Genomic DNA, 22,275 nt, shown 5'->3' on the forward strand with positions numbered 1-22,275 from the left:
CCTTCGTCCGGCGCGGGGCCCCTGTGTGGCCGCCGCCGCCGCCGCGCCCGAGGTGGGCAGCGAGGGCGGCGCTGAACTCTGTGCTGCCCGGCCCTCCCGGGCTGCCCGCCGCCGCCGCCCCCCCGAGAGGCCAGGGCCAGGCTGCCTCTTGGGAAAGAAGGTGAGGCGCGGGGGGCCAGGTGGGTGACTTCTGCTCTGCCTCCTCAGCGCTGGCCATGGCCGCGCCCTGGGAAGACGTCCTGCGGGACGAGCCGGCCATCCAGGAGGCAGCGTCGGTGGCCGTGGACGCGGCGCTCCTGGAAGGTGTGCTGATGCGGACCGAGCGGGAGCCCAACGCGTCGGATGTAAGTGCCGGAGCGGAGTCACGGGACGTGTTCGATCCTGGCCGGGGTGTGAGTCAGCAAAGCGAGAGGAGCGCGGGGAGGAGCTGGCTGCCATCCCTGGGTTTGCTGCGCCCTGGTCAGCGCGCATTGCTTTGCGGCGAGCAGCCGGCTGCCTGGCTGAAGCGCGGCTGAAGCACGACCGACCTGGGGGCTGTAACTCGCACCCCATCCTGCTCGTGACTGCGCCTCCCCTAGAGACCGCCCTGCGATACAGTTCCCCTTTTCCAAGGAGAGGGATAGATCTGGAAAGGTTTGGGAAATTGCCAAGAGCCCTGCCTGTATGTGGTGGTGGGAGTTCATCCCTCTCCCAGCTTCTCGACACCCGTACGATCCTTTGAACCCGGGGAGCATCCCTCGGAGGGGCCTCTGTGTTTGGCCTGCTCCCGGCTACAAGTCGACCTTCCCCCCATACCTGGGACGAGGCGATGGGGTTGGGGGTGGCTGATGCGCGGGATTACCTCTGGTGAATTTGTGGCAGCTGGCTGGGGCAGGGGTGCTGATGGGGGGCTCGGCCTGTTGGAGGGGGTTACTGTGAGGGATCTCAGAGGAAGAAGTACCCCTGTGCAAGAGGGGTGGGACACCATCGGGGATGGGTCCCCAAGGAGCCTGGGGGCAAGCAGGCAGCTGTGCTGGGAGCTGACAGAGGTATGAGAAGGGAGGTCTCCACCACGGGGTCTGCTCCTTGATGTCAACGCCATGGTCAGGTCAGGGGTGTGAGGGAACCTCGAAGGGTGAGAGGAAGAGGGAGGCTGGGAGGAGAGGCCAAACACGCTGCCAGTGTCCCTTGTCTTATGTAAAAATCAAGGTGAATTGGGAAATTCTTTCTGGTGTAATGTTTTGTCTTTGAGGGTGGCCCTGTGCCTGAGCTGTGGGGTGAACCAGGAGTCCAGAGTCGCCCCTGGGACTCAGTGAGCAGGGATCAAAGGAAGCGACTCTGATGGCCAAAACCCAGGACTGGCAAATTCACCTTTTCTCTGAAAGAGAGGTGTTCTGGAGACAGTGCTCTCCAGTTAAGGTGGAAACAAAGCATCCTTCAGAAGGAAGCACTCAGCCCAGCTTGAGCTCTGGAGCACCTGCTTCGGCCTCCACAGTGCCCTGTGGACAGCTTGTAAAGCAAAGCCCTCAAAAGTCAGGGGTCAGCAGGGTTGAGGCCATGTGTCTGTTCAGGGTGCGCTGAGGAGGGCTGGGGGTGACTTCAGACAAGCAGAGGAAGCACCTCTTTAGCCCAACTTAAACTGCAGAGACCTGACTGCTCTGCTGCTCCATCCTTGTTTGCAGGTGGTGAATTACGCTCCCTTCACACTGCTTCCGTCTGCAGTACCAAGTGCCCTGTTTGAACAAGCATATGCTGTTCAGCAAGATTTTAACCTGCTAGTGGATGCTATTAGTCAAAACAAAGAATTCCTGGAGCGTACTCTGGCCAGGTAACGTTCTTGCATGTTGCCTTTTAATGAAATATTTTAAATGCAAAGCATTGATCATCTTTCAGGCATTCCTACCTTCCATCCGTTCATGTCCTTCAAGCTGAGGCGGGCACTCCTGTCCTCTGCAGAAGTTGTCTCCTTTGCTATGTTATTTGTCCTAAGATTAATTTCCATCAAGTCTTGGTGTTTTGGGGTCTCCTTGGGCCTCAGAAGATGGGATATCTGGCCAAGAGTTGACTCCCTGCAATGATCTTAAATTTTGCCAGTGTTTAAGCTTGTGAATTCTTATTTGTGAGTTTGTGGGCTCCTGGACCTTAAATTCAAATTGCTGGAGGCTTCTTTGAGTCCTAGATTTAGTAGTCTGTTTTGGTCTTGTTTTGTATCTGCCTGTGGCTATCCGATAACCACCAGCTCTGCTGCCTGCCTGCAGTTATGAAGAGGTGTTTGTTCCTTCCCCCTACTGCTGATCAGTCACCCTGTGTCCCCTGCTTTCCCAGCCATGCTGGGGAGGTGACCTGCAAGCTCTGGGTGCTGGAGGACTGCTCAGCTCTGGGTTGTGAACTCTGCTGGCTTTACCTGTGGTTGTTGCCCTGTGCTGGAGCGACCATCCCTGACTGTGGCCCCCATAGTCTGATCAGTAGCGCTGATGCTTCCACAAAACCCATTTCCCTTCCTGCTGCCTGTCTGTGCAGGTGCTGCTGGCTCACTGGCACTGGGACAGAGCAAAGTAGACTGTTTTCCAGTGTCCTTCTTGTTTTGCTAAAGCCTGACCCCTCAGAGCTGCTTTAATGCTCGCGCTTGCTCCAGAGCTGGCTGCAACCAGAGCTTGTGTCTGGGGACATGTTTATACTTGTGGTTAAAGAACGCAGCGCCTGGGGCTTCCGTGCACTCAGACGCCTGCCTTGTACCAACTCCCGCTCAGTGTCTCGGGGCAGCTCCTTGGAGGTGCTGCTCACAATTGGCTCAGGGATTTGGGACCCTGAAGAAAAGCCGGACCTGCTCTCCTGTGACCACTGGAGCACTTGGCACCACAGTGTGCAGGATTTGGAGCTCAACAGGATGGGGAATTTGATGAAGCTCTTGCAGCTTGTTGTATGAACTCTGTGTGCAGGCACAGAGACTTCTGATTTCTTTCCTGTTTCTGCAGAATTCTGCATTTCTTTGCTTTTGCTTGCCCCATCTCTCTGCGCTGCAAATGAAAGTCACCTCTTACAGCAGCACTTTTCGTAGAATGGCTGTGCTGAGCAAACTAGATTTGCATTATGGTTATGAACTGTGGCCCTTGATGAAGAGTGCATTCATGGTGAGATGCTTAACAGTGCTGTAGAACTTGATCTAACTACAGCCCTGCCATTTGTGCCGGAGAATGTCATAGAATCATAGAATGGTTTAGGTTGGAAGAGACCTTAAAGGCCATCTAGTTCCAACCACCCTGCCATGGGCAGGGACATCTTCCACTAGACCAGGTTGCTCAAAGCCCCATCCAACCTGGCCTTGAACGCTTCCAGGGATGGGGCATCCACAACCTCTCAGGTCAGCCTGCTCCAGTGTCTCGCCATCCTCACAATAAAGAACTTCTTCCTCACATCTAATCTAAGTCTACCCTCTTTCAGTTTAAAACTGTCCATGCTAAGGTTTTTTTCTAGAGAGCAATTAATTTTCTTGTTCCCCTGTGATGGTGTAAGGGGGCTGATCTGGTCTTTCTTTCTCTCTAGCACCATCAAGGTAGATGACTTCACAGCTCAACTCTTCAGAATCCACATGCAAGTTTTGGAGGAAGGCTTGTCTCAGGTACCTTGGCAGGAGACCCCAGCTGTCAACAGCCGTGCCCCTTTGCATTGTGGTGGGATTGCCTGATCTCTGTCTGCAAGCTTGCTGCTGTGGGCTTTTAACTGTCCTGTAGTCAGGCCGGTCACTCTCTGCGCTATGGTGCCTTGGTTACAGCCTGTGAACTCAGGACCTTGCCCTGTTTGACAGTCATGCCCTTTGGTTAGTGATACTGGAGACAGTCAGTCTTGACTGGGAGGATTTAACATGATTTGTCTTTGTCCTCTGGGAGTCAGGAGAGCGCAAGGACGTGTGCCATGTTGGGACCTGTGCCGGACAGGCTGTCCATGCAGAAGCTCCTTTACCCTCACTACTGTAGTTAACTCTTCTGGAGTACTGAGGAGGGCTGTGGGCCCTGAGCAAGGGCCAAAGCACTCACAGGCATGTCTTGCAGAGGTTTTTATCAAAATGACGGTGACAGGATCTGCCCCAGGAGGATTCTGAAGTGAGATTATCAAAGGGATTTGCAGTTAAAGGCAACAGGAGAGCCCGCTTCACCTCCCCTCTGTTTCAGTCTGTGTTTTTAGGCATAAACCGCTCTGATTACATGTTTGACTGTGGGGTGGATGGGACGCCAGCTCTGAAGCAGATAGAAATAAACACCATTGCTGCCAGCTTTGGAGGCCTCACCTCCCGCACTGCAGCAGTCCACGGGTAAGGGAGCATCTCTGGCTCATGCTGCCTGGCGCTGCAGCAGCCGCACCACATGGCCTGCTGCACTCCGTGTCTTTGTGTGTGCTTCAAACTCCTGCTCCCTAGGTCTGGTCAGGGCATTTATAACTTTTTTTTGTTCCATAGGCGGGTGTTGAAAATGCTGGGAAAGTCTGAGGAGGCATCACGCCTGCTGCCCAACAACCCATCGAAAGGGCTTGCCTTGGGTATTGCGAAAGCCTGGGAGCTCTACGGTTCCCAAAGGTAAGGACAGAGGAAGTGCTGGAGGCTGGGTTATCTTGTCTCCCCTGGGGATGCATGTGTTAAGTTTTGAAATTGTGCTTTCTGAAAGATGCCTGTTTGCAAGACAAGCTGCTCTTGAAAAGCCTGTGGCACCCTGGGAAGAGCAATGTGGTTGTCTTAGCGCACAAGGCTGCTGTGTCACAAAGGCGGAGAGGTGCAGAGGGACCCTGGAGAAGTTGTGTGGTTTAACAACCCTGTGCAGAGCTTGCTTTTCCTCCTGCCCTTGTGCTTGTGCTCCCCGCTGGTTTGGTAATTATGCAGGATCGGTACTGCTCTCCATTTGCATGCTGACCCTTAGAAACACTGGAGAAAATGAGCAGGAGCAGTGCAGGAAGCCTGAATCACAGAGATCAAAAGTTAGTGGTCCTGGGTGCATGTGGAGTGATTCTGGGTTTAATGATGTCCTTGGTATCTCTTCCAGTGCTGTGGTGATGTTTCTAGTGGAAGAAGTCCAGAGGAACATTTTTGATCAGCGATGTATAGAAAATGAGCTTTGGAACAGGTAAAGGTTGAATTTTCCTGGGATGGGAAAGAAAGGAGATGGTAGTTTTGGAAAAGGGAAGCAGAGCGAACTGCTGCCAGATCACAGTCTTTACCTCAAGGCAGCTTGTGGGGCATCTCCAGGCTCTCCAGCAGGCACAGCGTGTCAGTGGGAGCATAGGAGCAGGCCAGGGAAAGATGGAGGTGTGCAGAATCTGTTTGCTTTTTACTTTGTCACCTACTCAAGGATGAAGTAAAAACACTTTTATCATTTCTGGGACTGTGAGGGGTCATGTCTTAGTATGTAACAGGGCAGCCTTTATCTTGGACTTCTCTGGGGTCTGTTATGCAGCTCTCTTCAGCGTTCCTTTGGTGGCCTCCTGCCTAGCCTCAGCACCCACCTTTGTCTTCTCACCAGCCTCCCAAAGCCTGTCACCAGCTCTTTGCTGGAAATACCAGCAGCCATCAAAGCCTCTGGTTTCCAGGGCTGATTCCTTGCTGATTTTGTGCCTGTGTAGTCCTCAGAGCTGCACCAGTGGTAGCTTTTCTGTGGGCCATGTCTCTTAGGCAGGACAATAAGGAGCAGAGCGGGGTTAATGAGGGTCCTGCTTGCTCTTTGACTTGGGATTGGGCACAGGGTATTTAACAAAAGCTAAATTAACAAAGCTTCAAACCCATTGTGAAAGATCTGGGCAAAGTAAGCAACGCGGCAGTGGAGTAAAGAACTTGGGAGAAAGAAGTGCTTTGATGAGATCTAGCCCAGGACCTGTGCTAGAGCAGTGGGAGGTGTATGGCACGGTCTCCAGATCAGCAAGTCCACACTGCCGCTGTGTGGAGGGAAGACTATAAAGCTTAAAGGAGATAAAACTTGCAGGAAGTCACTTGTCTGTCTGCAGCTCTTGGCTTTGAAGCCAACAGTGAGTGAATCTGTTGTGTAGGGATTAAAAAAAAAACAAAATATTGACATCTCTTAGAAACTTAGGAGGTGAAAGGTGAGTATGGAAAAATCCAGAGTGTTTAGGCATGTGTTCTGTTTCCTGCAGTGTTCTGGCAGCCTGGTGACTCTCTTACTCTTCTCTTAACAGGAATATTCGGGTCATCAGGAAGCGCTTCAGAGATGTGTTTGAAAAGGGGTCTCTGGATGATGCCAAGAGGCTGTATATGTGAGTATGAGCCAAGGTGCGCGTTCCTGGCTGTGTGTTGGGCACACAGGGCTGTAAATGGGAATTTTCAAACAGAGCTGGTGGTATGTTTTGAGTGTAAATAGTGACTTTCTGAGAAAGTAGTTCTCTTCCATGCTCCAGGCTGCTGCTTCCCCTTAGAGCTGAAATAATTTTGTTTTCACAGTGGTGAGATTTTGCATACACACATCAGTCCCTTACAGCTGGAAACATAATTTCCCTCCTTCAAGCTGCAGCCTTCAGAGCTCTGTGGGATCTTCACTTCCTCCACATACATCTGCTATGAAAAGTCCTGGCTATTTCAGAGGCTTCCACAAAGACATTTCCTGTTTACCGTTCACGTGATGCTCTGCCAGTGGGAGCTGGGCTGAGTTACTAGTGCTACAGGAGGAAGCGTTACATGTCCTTATGGTATCTGTTGGTTTTGAATGCACTCAGTGTCTTGCCCGCTCCCTGTGGAGGCCAGGACGTGCAGGTCGTAGACTCCAAGTGCTGGTAGTTGGTCCCAAGCGTGACATTTGTCCTGTTTCCAGGGTAATGTGCTTGGAGCTGTACAAGCCTAAAGGAAGATATGGTTTCATGCCAATGGTTTTTTTTTTCTGTAGTTAGGCTAGTTTTTCCATGGTTTGACCTTTGGTGCCTCTGCTGTGTTTAATTAGTGAATAACATTTGTCATCGTCAGACAGTTAAGGGGAAAGTGTATCCACTGTACTTCCTCCAGAACATCCTCTCCTCTTATTGATGAATGCCTTTACAATTAATTACACTGCCTGGCTGCCAGCAGTTTCTGTGCTGCTTTCCTTGACTGTGCACACAGTTTCAGTGGCCAAAGCTTGGGGGTGTGGTGCTACATGTATGCTGACAGCCCTGCCCTGGCAGGATGTTTTGGTGCCTGGGTAGGTTGTTGAGTTGATGTTCTGCCTTGAATTGCCACCAGAGAAGGACCCTGTTCCCTCCCAGCTTCAAGAATCAACCAGGCCTGGCTCCTGGTGGCAAAAGCTATTAAAAAAATTTAGGTTCTTACCGTCCTGCTGGGCTGGGTGCCTGAACTAATTGAGACTTTGGCTAGTCAGGGCAGAGGCCAGGTGTCAGCTCCCCGTGTCTCAGGACAGGGCAAGCCAGCTGGGGCTCAGCGGAGAGGAGCCAGGGCTTGCAGTCCTCGGCTTTCTCTGGCAGAGCCAGCCAGGAGCAGAACAGCCCAGGAGGCCAAAGAGAAGGGGCAAATGCTGCAATGTGTTGTCTGCCTGACCCTGTTGCAGCCCCCCGGTCCTGGGGGGTTCAGGCAGAGGTGGGCAAGGACTGGCCTGGTTCTGTGAATGCTTCTGGTTTCTGTTCCAGTGACGGCCAGGAGGTAGCAGTGGTGTACTACAGAGAGGGCTACGTGCCAAAGAACTACGACCAGCAGGTCAGTACTGACCGCTCTTCCTGCCCACATTGCGGCCTTGCCAGCGAGTTTGAAATGCCCTGTGATCCCAGGGGCCTCTGTCCTGTCCTGAATGGGGTTAGTCCTGTCCAGCGTGGCTGATAGCATCAGGAAGCTGTGACTCTGCAGTGCATGTGGGTGTCCCTGGCACTCACGTGATAAGAAAAATGAGTGGCTTTCTTCTCCAATAACCAGTAATGTGGTGACGTCTTACCAAAGCACTGAATTGCTTCTGTACAATGTGCGTTAACACAGGTATTGGCACCTGCTCAAAGGGTTTAGACTTGATTGCAGATCACACTGTCCTCTGCTAGGACCATTAGGCTGCAAGTAATAATAATACAGACCAGATCTTACTGTTGTCTGGAGGTGGCAGCACTGGACAAGCTGGGGAGGGGGTGGAGGCAAAGACAGTGGACTAACCTGGCTGTGCTGTTTCCAGAGGTGGTGGGAAATCCATGTATGCATGTCTGCTTGTCTCTGGAGTGCTATTCCCGCCCCCCATCCCTGCCAGAGAGGGAGGGAGGAAGCAAATCATATGTCAATAACTGAACAGAAAAGAGTATAGAAAACCTACTTTTTTTTTTTTTCTTTTGTCCTGATGGGATGGTTTCTCTCTTTCTGTCTCAGAACTGGGAGGCACGGTTGCTGCTGGAGAGATCGAGGGCAGTGAAGTGCCCTGACATTGCTACCCAACTTGCAGGCACCAAGAAGGTCCAGCAGGAGCTGAGCCGGCCAGGGACGCTGGAGAGATTACTGCCTGGCCGCACCGAGGCTATCGCTCGAATAAGAGCAACGTTTGCTGGACTTTATTCCCTGGACATGGTGAGTGTGAGTGGGGCTGGAGCAGGAACAAATGTGCAGACGTGTGTTTGGCCTGTGTGATGTTTCTCTTTGGTTAAGAAGATGAGAGGGCTTTGTTGTGGTCCCTGGGAGACCCTGTTGATCCTGACCCCTGACAGAGGGGTCTGTCAAGGAGCCCCTGCTCCTCCCTGATGCTTTGCTGTTGCCATCCTTTCCTACCAGGGCGAAGAGGGTGACAAAATAGCTGCTGCAGCTATCGCTGACCCTGACCGGTTTGTGCTGAAGCCACAGCGAGAAGGTGGAGGTATGAGTTGGACTGGGTCCGTGTGGGTTTTTATTGCGGTTTGTGCTGTATCCAGGAGAGGCAGTAGCTCTGTGATGGTACCTGGTCCTGTGCTGAGGGATAAAAGGTGGGGTGGGGTGGCTTGTAGCTACTTGTAGCCATGGGGACTAGTTATGGCCGTAGGTAGTGCTGCTCCTGGAGGAGCTCCCTAAGGCCCCAGAGCTGGGGTGTGGGGAGGCAAAGGCTGGGTCTCTTTGAGCTGCCAAGGCTGCATAGCTGGGGCCAACAGCTTCTGCTGTGCTGGGAAGTGTTTGACTTGCTGGTTTTGTTGTCAGGGAACAACCTCTATGGGGAAGAGCTCAGGCAGGTTCTGGAGAAGATCAGAGACAGCCCTGAGAGAACCTCCTACATCTTGATGGATAAGATCAAACCACAGCCAGCAATGAATTACTTGCTGAGGGCTCACAGTCCCCTACAAGTGTCTGAGTGCATCTCAGAGCTCGGTATTTTTGGTGTCTATGTCAGGTGAGAAACGTGCTTGTGTAACAGGGTGGTTACCTGCTCCAGCTTGCACTTGGTTTGGGAGTGTTTTCCCCTCTGTGCTGTCTGAGCATAGCAGCAGGGCAGATGTCTCTGGGGAGGTGGAGGTACAGGTGACAGATGTGACCCTTCAGTCTCTGCCCCTGTCAGCAGTTCTCTGAGCACTGTGTTCAGACGCTGAACTGCTGCTTTGTACCTGCTGCCAAACGAGTTGTTGAAAAACCATAGAGCTGGTGCTGGCAGTTACTGGTGTAACAAACAGCCATGTGGAACTGGTGTGTCTCATCCTGATTTCTGGGAGCGCTTTTTGGGTTCTGGATGCAGCCACATGCTTTTCTGAAGCCCTGGCGATCTCAGAAATACCTGAAGGCTTAATGCAGTCGTGTTCTACCCTAAATAGCTGCTGGTTTTGTTTAAAACACTCATAGGCCCATAGAAATGTTTCCATAGCTTATAAATTAAAGTCCTTCTCGTACAATTTTAGAAACAAATGTACTCTGGCAGCATTCAGAACCTGACACTGCCTATGTGCAGAGCAATCAGACCAAAATGGCCCAGCTGAAAAAGGGCACTGTTGCTGGCAGGCACAAAACAGGCGCAACTGTTGTCTGTAGAGACCTCTGCATTAGCCTCAGGGCTTTTATGTGCTGGTTACTTGCCCCGTGCTGTGGCAGGGAACATGAATCAAGTTGTCCAAGATGGAATGCCATATGCTTTCTGCTCTGCAGGTGCTCAGTTGCCCTTTTCTTTGCAGACAGGATAAGGAGATGGTGATGAACAAGGCCGCCGGCCACCTCCTGCGGACGAAGGCAATCGAGCATGCAGATGGTGGGGTAGCAGCTGGGGTAGCAGTGCTTGACAGTCCTTACTTGGTGTGAGGAGGTGATGCCCCATCCTGCCCGCCTCACTCTGCTGCCTGAAGAGCTGATCTGCCACAGGGATGTTCTCCTTAGGGTGTGCTTACCAAGGTCTGATGTGCTGGGGACTGTGATGAGGGACTGCATGGACAAAACTGCTCAAACGTCCTGTGTGCCAGCCCCAGCTTCTCCTCTGCAATTCCTCCTGCAGGAAGAAGGGACTCTCTTGCTCTGCCTGCTCAGGGGGCCCTGCCCCATATGTGTCCCAGCTGTTATCTCAGCACTGCATTGGTCTGGGTGTTCCCTTGGGGTCTAGGTTGTGGGCAGGGGTTGGTACAGCAAAGCTGAAGGGTGAACGTGCCACAACAAGCACTCATGCTGTTCCCAGTTTTGTGCTCCTTGGTCCTGGGTTATTTCTGGAGACACACAACCCCAAAGCTTAGGGAATGGAGAAGAAAGGTGTATGTGTAAGTAACAGCCTTCATCTGTGGGATTTGTGGCCCAGTGCCTCAGTGCTTTCCAGGTTAAAGAGAGGAGCCTAGCTCCACATGCCCATGGCCCCTCCAGCCCCAATTTCTACTCTTCCCTGTGCCTGAGGATCCTCAGGGTTCCTGCACAAGGGACAGCTGCCCTTGTGTAATTTGCCCAAAGGCCTCTTGCTTGCTTTGTTGGACTCGGTACTCAGCCCAAATGGTGCCTCTGTGCTAGACAAGGCTGCATCTGCTCCTGTTGCCTCCTGCAGCCTTGTCCAACAGATCCCCATGACATGGCACAAGAATCCCTCAATGATGGTGGCAGATCCCAGTGTGATGCTAAATTGGAGCCTTCTGTCACAGCCAGTATTTTGATAAACCCTGAATCCCCAAAGGCTTGTGCCAGTGCATCTCACTGCAAGTCATGCATTGAGCATCTCCCAGCTAGTCTGCTGCAGCATGTACAGCCCAGCCCAAAAGCAGTGTCAGGGAGCCCCAGCCTCAGTAATGGTCCTGCTGGGACATGGGATGGGCCGAGTCTGGGTGCTGTGGCAAGGAAGCAGAGGAATGGTAGGAGAGGGTGAGTGGGCACAGCCCCAGCTGCCAAGCACTTCACTCTGGGACCAGCACCTGTGGATGGTGAGACATGTCTCCCTCCAGGTTTCATGAATCAGTGGGAACAGTGCAGCAGCAGAGGGACAGAGGAGTGCAGTCTCTCTATCCATGGGCTTTTGCCTTGTTCTTCTCAGCCACGCAGTTCAAGGGGAAACATAAAAGATGCACCTTGCTGGCAGTGCCCTGGTAAAGCGCCCAGGCAGCCTCAGCTCTACCCTTCTAGTGACACCAGAGAGAAGCAGCATAAAACCAGTGTTCCTGAAGAATGAACATGCTGATTGACAGACCTGCACCTTGCTGGGTGTATTGCAGCAGTGCTGTGTGCTTCAATCATCAGTCTTTCACCTTGAAACAGTTCAGTTCTATAAAAGTGTGACTGATTCTACAATTCCTGGGTGGTGGTTTTGTTGGGGGGGGGGGTGATTACCCCCAGCCAGAGATTAAAACATATGCTGTTCTTGTGCCAGTTTTGGCTTGAGACTAGATGCGAAGGGGAGGTGTTTGCCTCCTCCCTGGTCAGGTGTACACCTGTGCATGGCCTTTTCATGTACCTTCACACCAGGGATAGCTAAAGCCAACCCACCAGTTTCTGCTGTGGTTGCTGTAGGGCTGCACAGCACCATGTTGGAGATGTGTCCTGGCACTTGGCTCCACAGCACTGGCCCAGCACCACTGGATGGAGATCTGCTGCAGTGAGGGGTGCCAGGAAGACTATCTCCAGGAGGAAACGCTCCCAGCCTGGAGCTGTGACTGTGCAGTTTGTTGGAGCAGCAAGGGCACAAGGTTAGATGGCAGCTGTGAGGAGCAGGAGAGCACTGTAGCAGTGCTCCTGAGCTGCTGGAGGCAGCTGCTGGTGAGGCCTGAGCCCAAGGTGACATGGGGGACCACAGAGTGGAGGCAGAGGCTGGTATCCATTGCTGTGCCTGGGTGAGGACCAGGCCTGGTGTGGAGGCGAGACAGCTATCAACAGCCTTGAGCTTCCTTGGCTGCTCACAGTGGGTGCTTGTCCATCTCCCTGGCACTGGTCCTATGCGGGGGGAGGGGGGGTTGATGACAGATGGCTATTGCACTGTTTTGTGTTTTCCATGAGCCTTAGTGGAACAATGTTGGCTGGAGACAAGGGAAAAACTGAAGTACAGGCTCCAGCCCTGGAGCCAGAGCTTCTGCCCTTGCCCCAGTGCAGAGCAGCAGCATGAACTGTGTCACAGCCTGTAAATCCCAGTCCATGAAAAAGCATCACACTGGCAATAACCTACCTCTCCACATCCCCCAAAGCATACCCCAGTTAGGGGCAGGCATGGCAGGTCCAACAGCAATGTCTGAGCCCCCCCATCTCCCCCAGGCTCAACAGCAGACAACCCATGCACACACTCTAAGCCTGTTTCCATTTTGTTTCCTTGAACTTTATTCCATTTGGGATAAAATTCTAGCTGTTTCCAGCCAAAATTACATAGCAGACAAAGAGTAACAGAGGAGAGATAATGTAGGAATCCTTGTCAATAAGGTGGCACCATCCAGTGGTACAGAGCTGTGGGGGACGCTGGCACTCAGTGAGGTTATAGATCACAGACAAGTGCTGTGCCAGTGAGAGCAGCAGGTAAGAAGTGAGACTTGGGACTTGGACAACAGAGCACCTGCAACACTTGCCCTGAGCAGCCAGCCTCAGAGGCAGTTGCCTCATCCTTTCTAGCCCAGCCAAAAGTCAGCTCCGTTTGCAGGTGAAGCCTGTACATTGGCACTCGCCAAAACAGCTGTTGCAACAAGTTTTAAAGCCCATTTCTCCTTTGGTTTAAGTGCAAAATCAAACAGTTCACATGCAATTTTCATACAGATATTACAAAGGAGGTATCTCTCCCAGCTCAACCCAGGGCTGGAGTTAAGTATAATTCATTTGAAGAAGAATGCCTTTGGCAGTACCCCTGTGATGCTTAGGCTCTTGGGCTAGAGTTTTGGGGTTTTTTCCTCTCATCATCATAAAGCTATGTCAGATTTAAGCAAAAGCTGACTTTCCACCATTTTTTTTTCCTGATGAGAAAACATTATCTAGAACTAACACAGCCCTGCCTGCCTTGGTTTGTTTGCTGTAGCAATGGTTGTGGTGCACTATAACCCAGCGCCTGGTTTGCCTGCAATGGGTAAGGTGCCTCTGCATGGCTTTGTTTCCCCTCCATTCTTTGGAATCAACAGCACCCACTCCTACCCCAGGACACAAAAGGAGCATCCAGCTGTGCAACCTGAGTTCAGCTGTAGCTGGTGGCAGCAGAGCAGGTGGAAGGGGTGCTCTGTGGAACATGTCAGACCAAGACTTTTCCTCCAAGACCATACGTGGCTTCTGATCGTGTCCATGGCCAGTGAAGGACCCTGGATTGGAAAAACACACCAGCTGGCACCAGGCAGTTAGGAAGTAGCAGATCTTGGTATCAAATTGCTCTAAAAAAAACCTGTTTAAAGCACAGAGCTCCCTTGAGCCTTGCCTCACTCCCTTTCAGGCTAGGGGACCTCTGCTAGCAACAGGCTTGGACAGTGGATGCAAGACTAAAACTCAGCTACAGTTATGATGTGAGAGTGTTTTTAAGTTCTCCTGCTGCTTGCAGCACTCCTAGTAGAAAAGGAAGCTTAGCTGGCATGTGAGCAGTGGCAGATGCACCTCCCTTGCCTGCCTGCATTGAGTAACTCCAGCACCACTTCCCCTCCAACCCCCAAAGTTCCTTCCCACAGTGCACAAGGTGCCAGGGCCCCTCAATTACATAAAATTAATTAACCCCCCCCCCCCCCAAAAAAACCCAAAAACAAACAAACTCAAGAACGAGGTGCTGAAAAGGGAGGAGGACAAGTCCCTCTGTGCACAAGGCTGAACCTCAGATGTACAATACCCATCTGGAACACAATGCACACACTCCTCCAATGCATGGACATGCCAGTGAGACACAGCCTCTCCAGAGCCAGCCTTTCCCTCGTTCATAATGTTTGTACATTCAACAGGTGAAGGTTTCCTTTCCAGGGCAGACAGCGGTTATTCAAGGGACCTGCTCATCAGGACACTGCTGCTGCTACCGTTCCGCTCAGCAGGGACAGGTCATGCTGCTACTGTTTAGTGTCACATCTGCTGTTGAAAAGATGTTTTATGATGCCTGGGTTTGCCAAAGTGGAGATGTCCCCCAGATCTTGGTCATTTTTGGCAATCTTTCTTAATATCCGTCTGGTAATCTTTCCTGTAATGACAGCCATGAAAGGAAAGCAGGAGTCAGGATCTCTTCAGCATCCTTAGCAGGAGTGGGGAGTGCCCAGACCTGTGGCATCCTGCTTGCCCTGAGGTTGCTCCCCCCCTGAATTTGAGTGGCCCTGGACAAGCAATTTAGGGCTGATTTCCTTCCACGGGCAGGAACTACTCAGTTCTCCCCAGAACTGTCACTGGGCCCCTTACCTGAGCGGGTTTTGGGCAGGCTAGGGGCATACTGGATGTAATCAGGCGTTGCTATCGGTCCAATTTTTTCTCTGACTGCAAAAAAAAACCATAACAATTTTCACTGTAGGTACTAGGAGATACCACACACATCCTTTTCAGGCAGGATGACCAAGTTAAGACATGCAGAGCCCAGCTCCTGGGGAACATGGTAGGGCAGTTCTTAGGGCTGCTGCACCCAAGTCTCTGGGCTGTGGGAGGGGGCAGCAAGACCTGCAATGCCAATGGGGCTATAAGCACATTTTCCCAAAGGCAAGAGCACTCATTTTTTCATTCTTTCCATCTTCAAGAGACCTTTATAATGGCTAGAGCAATCACCATTACCATATTGATAGAGCAAGGGCTGATTTGCTGTTGGGTCCCTACGGAGAATAAACTGCCACAGGTCCATTTCATGTATTAAATGCTGCATATAGCAACAGAAGATCTCTCTTGAGATCAGAGCACAGATGCCCAGAGCACTACCCCAAAGCAACCAAATGATCCTTGCAGCAAGTCAAAATGTACCAGCAAGAGCCGTGCCCACACAGGAGAGCACTGCTGCAAATGAAAGCCTGCTGGGTACCCCAGTCCTTCATGTGGCTGCCAGCTCCCTAGAGGTAGAGATGGCATCACATGAGCAGCCAAAGGCCGGGAGAACTAATTTTAGTCTTCACCAGCCGTGCTCTCTAATCAGAGGGGGCACCTTGTCGCAGTTGTCCACGCTGCATTCCCCAGACTACACGCACCCTCATCAAGCACCCAAGCCTTTAACCCCTCCATCACCCGCCCAACACTGTCCTCCCTCTCCCTGCTATGTAACCTCCCAAATATTTGGCTGTTGTTACCTTGTTTTTTCAGCTCATCCATCAGGTTTTTGGTGAACTCATGGCCATCTCTCAGGGTCACAAAGCAGTAGATGCACTCGCCTTTCAGGGGGTGTGGGTGACTGACCACCGCAGCCTCTGAGATGGCGGCATGCTCGAGCAAGGCTGACTCCACCTCTGCAGTGCTCAGCAAGTGGCCTGGAAGCAAGGAGAGGCAATGCTTTACAGACTCACACAGGGCTGGGGTCCTGCAGCCTCCTGGCAGCTGAGAGGAAGAGGTCTGCAGGTGTAGAAGGCCCTGAACTATAGGTTTGAGAGCATCAATTTCATTTGCTTGAGGAAAGACAACAGTTGGAGAGAGAAACTCCTTTCAGCAGTGCAGGGGCTGGGCTGCCCAAAAGGCTGACAGGTTATCACTCACCTGCAGGTGAGGCCACCTCCCCTGGCTGTTCTCCCTCCCAACTTTAGGGTTCTTTCTTTAACAGATCATGAACTGTTCACACTCACGGGATTAAACAAAGCACAGGCTGAGGAGGAGCTGGATTTGGTAAGAGGAGACCTGCCCACATGGTCAGCTGGAAGGTGCAGAGGAGGAAGAGGCTGGATCTGCAGAGCCCAGGAACCAGCCCTGCCATGCACTGCTCCAGCTCATCGCCATGGGGAGATGAGACAATGCTCTACATCTCGGGGCAGGGGCACAACTCACTCCTGTACACCTCTGCTCCTGTACCTGCGCTCTGACTGGGACTGCTGTCACAGAAAACCATGGGAAGGTGGTCAACTCCCAGAATGATCAGTTGGTGGAGGATCAAGCACTGCTGATCAGATGAAAGGATCTAGTTTGATCCAGGGGCAAGTACAGCAACATCTCACAGCCACCAGTAAGTACCTGTAGGCTACAGCCTCCAGGAAAGGAGGAAGGGAGCTATTAAATGCAGTATACGGAAAATGATGGGCTAAGAAGCAGCTGAATCTCAAAGACTCAGGTGAGAGGTGGGAGAATCTCCACCTCTGTAGACAGCTCCGAGCAGCCTGATCCAGCTTCGAGGTTAGCCCTACATGGATCAGCAGGTTAGATTAGGGACCACATGGTCCTGCCCAACCTCTATGATTCCCTGTAGCCCTAAATCCTTCAGCACAGAGGCACCTTGGCTGGTTAAGGATCTCCTCTAAGAGTTTACAGAAGGTTCCTTCCCTCCAGTGCATTGTCTCCAGAGGAAATGATGCAGAAAGTCACCAAGTCACAGACTCATCTGTCTTGGAAATAACCCTGACCCAGCAATTAGATCCACTTTGAGGACAGGTTGCTAGGCAGAGTCACAGATACAGAACCATCCCCCATAAAGCAAGGTGCCTTTTTTAACTAGTGTCAGAAACAGATGCAGTAGTGTCCCCCATAAAGCAACATGTCTCTCTTAACTAGTGTCAGAAAGCACATTGGTCCCCACTAAAGACAAAACTCATTCTTACCAGAAACATTCAACATGTCATCAATTCGCCCTGTGATCCAGTAATAACCATCTTTATCTCTCCTGCAACCTAAAAATAGCCAGAAATGACAGCGTGAGGAAGCACTGCCAGCCATTGGAGCAACTGATACGGAATTCTGAGGCCAGAACATGGCAAGATTTAAATTGCTGTCCCCAGGCCTCTGCAGCCACGCACTTCCCAGACAACCTTACCATCGCCTGTCACATAGTACCCAGGGAACTTCTTGAAGTATGTGGTTTCAAATTGCTGGTGGTTTCCATATAGTGTGCGCATTATTCCTGGCCAGGGCTGCTTAAATACCTGATAGTGAAAAATGCAGACCTGAGTCAGTGAGAGCAAAACCAATAACCCAGGCTTTGCACCACAGCGACAGAGATGCTAGAGAGTGATGTGAGTGATGACACCCAGACACTTGCTGCCCAGTGCTGATCTACTGGGAAAGTCTCACCAGGCTTGGCATGGGGGAAGGAGCTTGGCTGAAAAGCTGTTCCCATCCTCCTGCCCCACCCATGTGTGCAAGTGCATTTAATGATCAGTTGAACAGCTTGTTCACAGCATAAAGATCCCAGAGAGTCATGGCAGTGAAGGGAGTTCCTACCACCCAAGAGTGTCCCTTGTGTGGACCCAGAGTAAGCGGAGATGTGTGTATGCTGTCAGGAAGGTCCCAGAGCTCACGGGGAACGGACAAGGAAAAGGTGGGGAAGATCAGCCCTTCTTTACCAGGTAGCCTTCTGCTTCTCCTTCCAGCTCTTCCCCCGACTCGTTCAAGATGGCAGGGACCACACCGAAGAAGGGGAACGTCTGCCATGGGGACCAGAGAGCAAGGAGACATGGAGTTGAGCCCACACATTAAAACCCCACGAACCAGAGGATGTGGGGAGGCAGAGCAAGGGCAGCTTTGGAGAGGCTGCAGCACATGGGGCCTGTAAGCGCAGCTGCACAGGGTAGGCCTGGGATTTTGGGTGGTGGCCATGTCCCCACATGCACCACTATCCCACAACCACCCTGGGCAGGCTGGTAACCACCATGCCATGGTACAGACAGTGCCAGCTGCTGCTGCGGTGCCTTGCCTTGTCCCCTGGGGAGCCCTCTCTGCCCCTGGGGAGGAGAACAGAAGTACTCACAGCAGAGCCTGGCTTCATGGGGGTGGCAGCAGGGAGGGGTGTCAGCATGTGGCCACCCTGCAAAGAGAGGCAAAACCAAATGAGTTTGGGCCATGCCAGCCCATCCCACAGCTGTTTGCATTGGCTCTGGTCACATCACATCCCAGTCAGATGCAGGCTGCTTGGGGCAGTGGTGGAGATGGGGCCTTGGGAAGGACACGGCAGGGAACAGGGAGCCTGTGTTTGGGCACAAAGCTTTGGAGCTGCTGGGGGAGAGAAAGACAGGGAGGAGAGCAGGGTCCAGAGCAGACCTCGGCAGGGACCCTTTGGAGTGGAAGGTCTCCCCTTGGAGCCTGCCTGAGGTCCAGGAAAGAAAGAAGGGGAACCAACACTTGCAGGCCACACTGGAGTCTCTTGGGCAAGCAAAACAACTAGTTCACATAGAACCAAAGAAACACTATGGCAAACCTGCAAAGACACCCTGCAGGGAGCACAAGGGAAAGAGAGGTCCCAGGGACACCCAGGCGAGGACTCACTGTCTCTGTCTGCCAGAATGTGTCCACAATGGAACACCTCTCTTCTCCCACCACGCGGTAGTACCACAGCCAGGCTTCTGGGTTGATGGGCTCACCGACACTCCCCAGCACCTTCAGAGACTTCCTGCTGTGCCTGCAGAGAGGAGGGGGCTGGCAGGGGCTCAGCAGGCCATGGAGAAAAGCAGCTGTGAGCCTGCTGCACAGCAGAGCCTGCAGGAACCCCTGGGCTACCCAAAGTGTACTTGGGGCTTCCAGGCATAGTTCAGACCCCTCTCAGTCCTCTTCCATGGAGGAAGAAAGGAGACCTCTGTGATTTTGGTGTCTCCATTCCAATCTCCCACTTGGTTCTGCTCCTTCCCTTCCCTGGGCCAAGCAGCAGCACACAGAGGGGCTCTCTGCCCAGCACCCCTCTGTGAGCTTTGGGTCAGAGGCAGGGAGAACCTGCAATCTCTGAGCTTAGCTGCAGCTTATGGTGAAAGAGGAAGACCTGCTCAGAAGTGCCATAGTGAATTTAGTGCTGGGAGTGCAGAAGCATGGCCTGCGTATTGCTGTGTAGAAGGCAGAAGATCCTGGTCTGACTGGGCAAGCTGCTGCTCAGAGAGGAAGCTGGGGCCCCTGATCCCCATTCTGGAGCCTCTGGCTGTGCCAGAGCCAGGGATCCGCATGCCACTGGGGACTGGCACTCACTTTTTGACGGGCTCCTCCCCGTGCTTCATCAGCAGCCGGATAGCTGTGGGTGCTGTGTAGAACTTGGTCACCTTGTACTTGTCAACAATACTCCACATTCGCCCAACATCTGGGTAGGTGGGGACACCTTCAAACTAAGCAGGAGAGAGGGCATTGACACAGTCGTTCCTTACTGCTAGCAACTTGCAGCACCCTCCCAAGCAGGAGGAGCTGAGAGCAATGGGGAACAGCAGTTGGACCTTAGCATGTCCTTATAGGAATGCCAGGGGCACCGTGCAGCGAAACCAGCCCAGTCCAGAGACCTCTGTTACTGCTTCTTTGGGATGGATTTGGCATCAACCCACCCCAGCTGTCCTAACAAATGTCCCTTGAAACACCCTAGCAGCAGGGGCACTTGGGTGGCTACCACAGTGACACAATCCCTCCCACCAGCCCAAATGACCCTGCCCACATGGTAAAGGGCAAGAGGTCCAAACACAGTGACAGAACCACAACCAAAAGTACCAAGAACTCCAAAAAGGACTCTCTCAATGTGACAGTGATTTTCCTGCTTGCATTACCCCAGAGAGTCTTGGGCACAGGCCTCTGACTCCCTGACCTGTATACAAGTTACAGCCGTACACTGCCAAGGGAGATACAGGCACAGGAGGTAAATGCAGGTTGTCAAATGAGTATCAGCAGTGAAAACATCACTTCCTGCTCCTGATCTAGCTTTTGCATTACCCTGCAGCAGCCCTGGCTCCCCTGGTACACAAGGCTTGTACTTCTAAGGGAAAGAAACAGGGGAGCATTTGAAAAATTAACGACCCAAAAGCCACATACAAACTGGCCGCCCTGTCTGCCACCAAACAGTCACACATGCCCTCCTTGGGGACCACCACCCTTCCTTGCAGAGCCCAGGGCACTACACCCAAGTGAGAAGCACGCTCATCACAGAGCAATGCAGGGATGCAGCTCAGCACCATGATCTCCACTTTCTTGGAGTAAAAGCATCCAGCTGCCATCCAGCACTTACTAGCACACTAGTTGCCCCGTTTGCCAAGGGTCCGTAAGTGAGATAGGAGTGGCCCGTTATCCATCCAATGTCAGCTGTGCACCAGTAGACATCCTCAGGCTGGTAATCAAACACGTATTTAAACGAGGTGGCAGCAAAAAGCATGTATCCACCCACTGTATGCAGCACACCCTACAAGGAGAAGGCACGCAACTGTCAGGGCAAGCTTTCACCAGGGCCCTCACCCTCCCAGGCCAAGCTGAGCATCACTAGTCCACTGAGCTGGAACTGCAGCTGAGCAGGAATGAGCAGCACAGCCCCCTTCCCAAGACCTCCATGGGTCCTCTTCTTACTGGCGCCTCCCAACATGACCCTCACCAGTTCCCACAGCTGAGGTGTTACTGCGGGTCAGACCAGCGCCATGGGCGGTGAGCTGGGAAGCATACCTTGGGTTTCCCAGTTGAGCCACTCGTGTAGAGGATGAAGAGTTCGTCCTCCGAGTCACACCACTCAGGCTCGCACTCTGTGCTGGCAGTGCTCATCAGCTCATGCCACCACATGTCCATGGCTGGGTTCCAGGGGGTCTGAGAAAAGCAGAAGATTAGAAACAGGCCTGCCCAAAAGCAAGAGAGTGGGGGATGAGGGGTGCAGCCCCAAACTCGCCCCCCTCATGAACCATCGAGGCAGATGTCCACAGCACAGCTGCTGCCCCAGAGCTGTTTCCTGCAAACCATGCACCAGAGCTGCAGCTCCCACTCCAGAAGCTCCTTTTCTTAGCCCACAGCTACAAGGAAAACCTTTAAACACAGTCTGGCTGAAAGACCTGAAGCATTTTGTCCAAACCACTGGTAACACTGAAAAATCCCTCTCAGCAGCAGCAGCCAGGAGAGGGCCTGCAGCAGCAGCTGCTCTGCCTCTCACAGCAAACAGGTTCCTCCTGCCCTACTGGCCTGCCTCGAGCTGCAGTCGAGCAGCAAGGCAGCAAGCCTCACTTAGCACAGCCATGCACCCACAGGTCCCGCACACCTTGCAGGTACCCCTGCAGCAGCATGGCCCGAGACAAACAGGAACATGTTGAGCTCACAATGCTTGGCCCTGCAGACCTGAAAAAAATCCTTTATCTGGATTTTAAGGTAATTACCCTGACAAGAAGTGACTGCTCCAACGCAGAACCACCCAGCACTGGCCGCCCGAAGGAACTGCTTGAGGATGCCAGAGCTGTAACAGAGCCACCAATGCTTGTGGCTGATGAGCAGAGGTCACCCCGAGAGTTGTGCTGGCTGGCTACCTCTCCGGGCTGGCACAGTTCAGTGCAAGACCTAACTCCACCTGATCTTCTTGCCTTTCCTCAGAGGAACTTGGGGGCAACTGAGTGGGCAACACTCCCCAGCCTCAGCACAGACCTCCACTTTCCACATCTCTGCGAGGGCAGGCACGCTGACCTGGAGCCTTGCAGCTCCCAGCTGGGGCACATCTCCTTGCAGAGCTAGAGCCCAGTGCCTGCACAATCCCCAGAGCTCCCTTGGCTGGGGTGCATGGAGAGCAGCCACAGGGTCACACAGTGACTCTCTGCAGCCCAAAAGATGTTCGTATGCCATCTGGACACACCAGGACCCCACAGCCCAGCACGCAACTCCTGCACATGTGGTGCAGGGGACACTAGCTGCTTGACAGCATGGCATAACCGAGCCCACTTGGAAAGCTCTCACAGATCTCCAGGGCTCCTGGCTTTACCTGGGAAAGCAGTTTCCACAAGTCTGTCCCACCAGCAAGATCCCAGAAAGACACCAGGTCAAACAAGCCCAAGGTAGGCTCACACCAGCCCATCCAATACTTGCTTTCTTGCATCCCTCCTTCAAGGATCCCTCCATTTTAGCACCCAGCTTCCACTGCCCCATGCAGAAGGTCAGACCCATGGCACGGCACGCAGCCCCTGAGGCCAGGCCTGCCT

The 22,275-nt window shown here is 52.7% G+C and overlaps 2 protein-coding genes across 5 annotated transcripts in view; one reads left to right on the forward strand and one right to left on the reverse strand.

The window, feature by feature from the left end:
* The first annotated feature begins 110 nt into the window (after positions 1-110).
* Positions 111-16,402, forward strand: GSS (glutathione synthetase). 4 transcript variants are annotated; one of them, XR_775421.1, is made up of 14 exons: positions 111-344; positions 1,662-1,807; positions 3,523-3,598; positions 4,149-4,288; positions 4,433-4,549; positions 5,010-5,090; positions 6,154-6,231; positions 7,588-7,654; positions 8,303-8,497; positions 8,699-8,780; positions 9,095-9,284; positions 10,054-10,253; positions 11,379-11,598; positions 15,999-16,402. XR_775421.1 is itself a non-coding variant. In XM_010584068.1 (12 exons), the coding sequence occupies exons 1-12, from the start codon at positions 216-218 to the stop codon at positions 10,175-10,177; spliced, it is 1,425 nt and encodes a 474-aa protein (XP_010582370.1). In that variant the 5' UTR covers positions 111-215; the 3' UTR covers positions 10,178-11,200. The 4 variants fall into 4 exon arrangements, 1 of the variants encoding a protein (XP_010582370.1); XR_775420.1 differs by lacking the exon at positions 11,379-11,598 and having other exon boundaries at positions 15,999-16,400; XR_775419.1 differs by lacking the exon at positions 15,999-16,402 and having other exon boundaries at positions 11,379-12,252.
* ACSS2 (acyl-CoA synthetase short-chain family member 2) overlaps positions 13,996-22,275 on the reverse strand; it is a 33,043-nt gene continuing 24,763 nt past the window's right edge. Inside the window, exons 8-18 of the mRNA XM_010584067.1 lie at positions 20,771-20,908; positions 20,346-20,516; positions 19,331-19,464; positions 18,644-18,776; positions 18,129-18,185; positions 17,725-17,805; positions 17,196-17,304; positions 16,984-17,052; positions 15,535-15,711; positions 14,669-14,743; positions 13,996-14,456 (exon numbers count right to left, since the gene is read on the reverse strand). Of these exons, the coding sequence (XP_010582369.1) occupies positions 14,329-14,456; positions 14,669-14,743; positions 15,535-15,711; positions 16,984-17,052; positions 17,196-17,304; positions 17,725-17,805; positions 18,129-18,185; positions 18,644-18,776; positions 19,331-19,464; positions 20,346-20,516; positions 20,771-20,908 (1,272 nt within the window). The 3' untranslated portion in view covers positions 13,996-14,328. The remainder of the gene's footprint in view (positions 14,457-14,668; positions 14,744-15,534; positions 15,712-16,983; positions 17,053-17,195; positions 17,305-17,724; positions 17,806-18,128; positions 18,186-18,643; positions 18,777-19,330; positions 19,465-20,345; positions 20,517-20,770; positions 20,909-22,275) is intronic.

This window comes from Haliaeetus leucocephalus, unplaced genomic scaffold (assembly GCF_000737465.1).
Source record: "Haliaeetus leucocephalus isolate CR32 unplaced genomic scaffold, Haliaeetus_leucocephalus-4.0 Scaffold933, whole genome shotgun sequence".
Lineage (NCBI taxonomy): Eukaryota > Metazoa > Chordata > Aves > Accipitriformes > Accipitridae > Haliaeetus > Haliaeetus leucocephalus.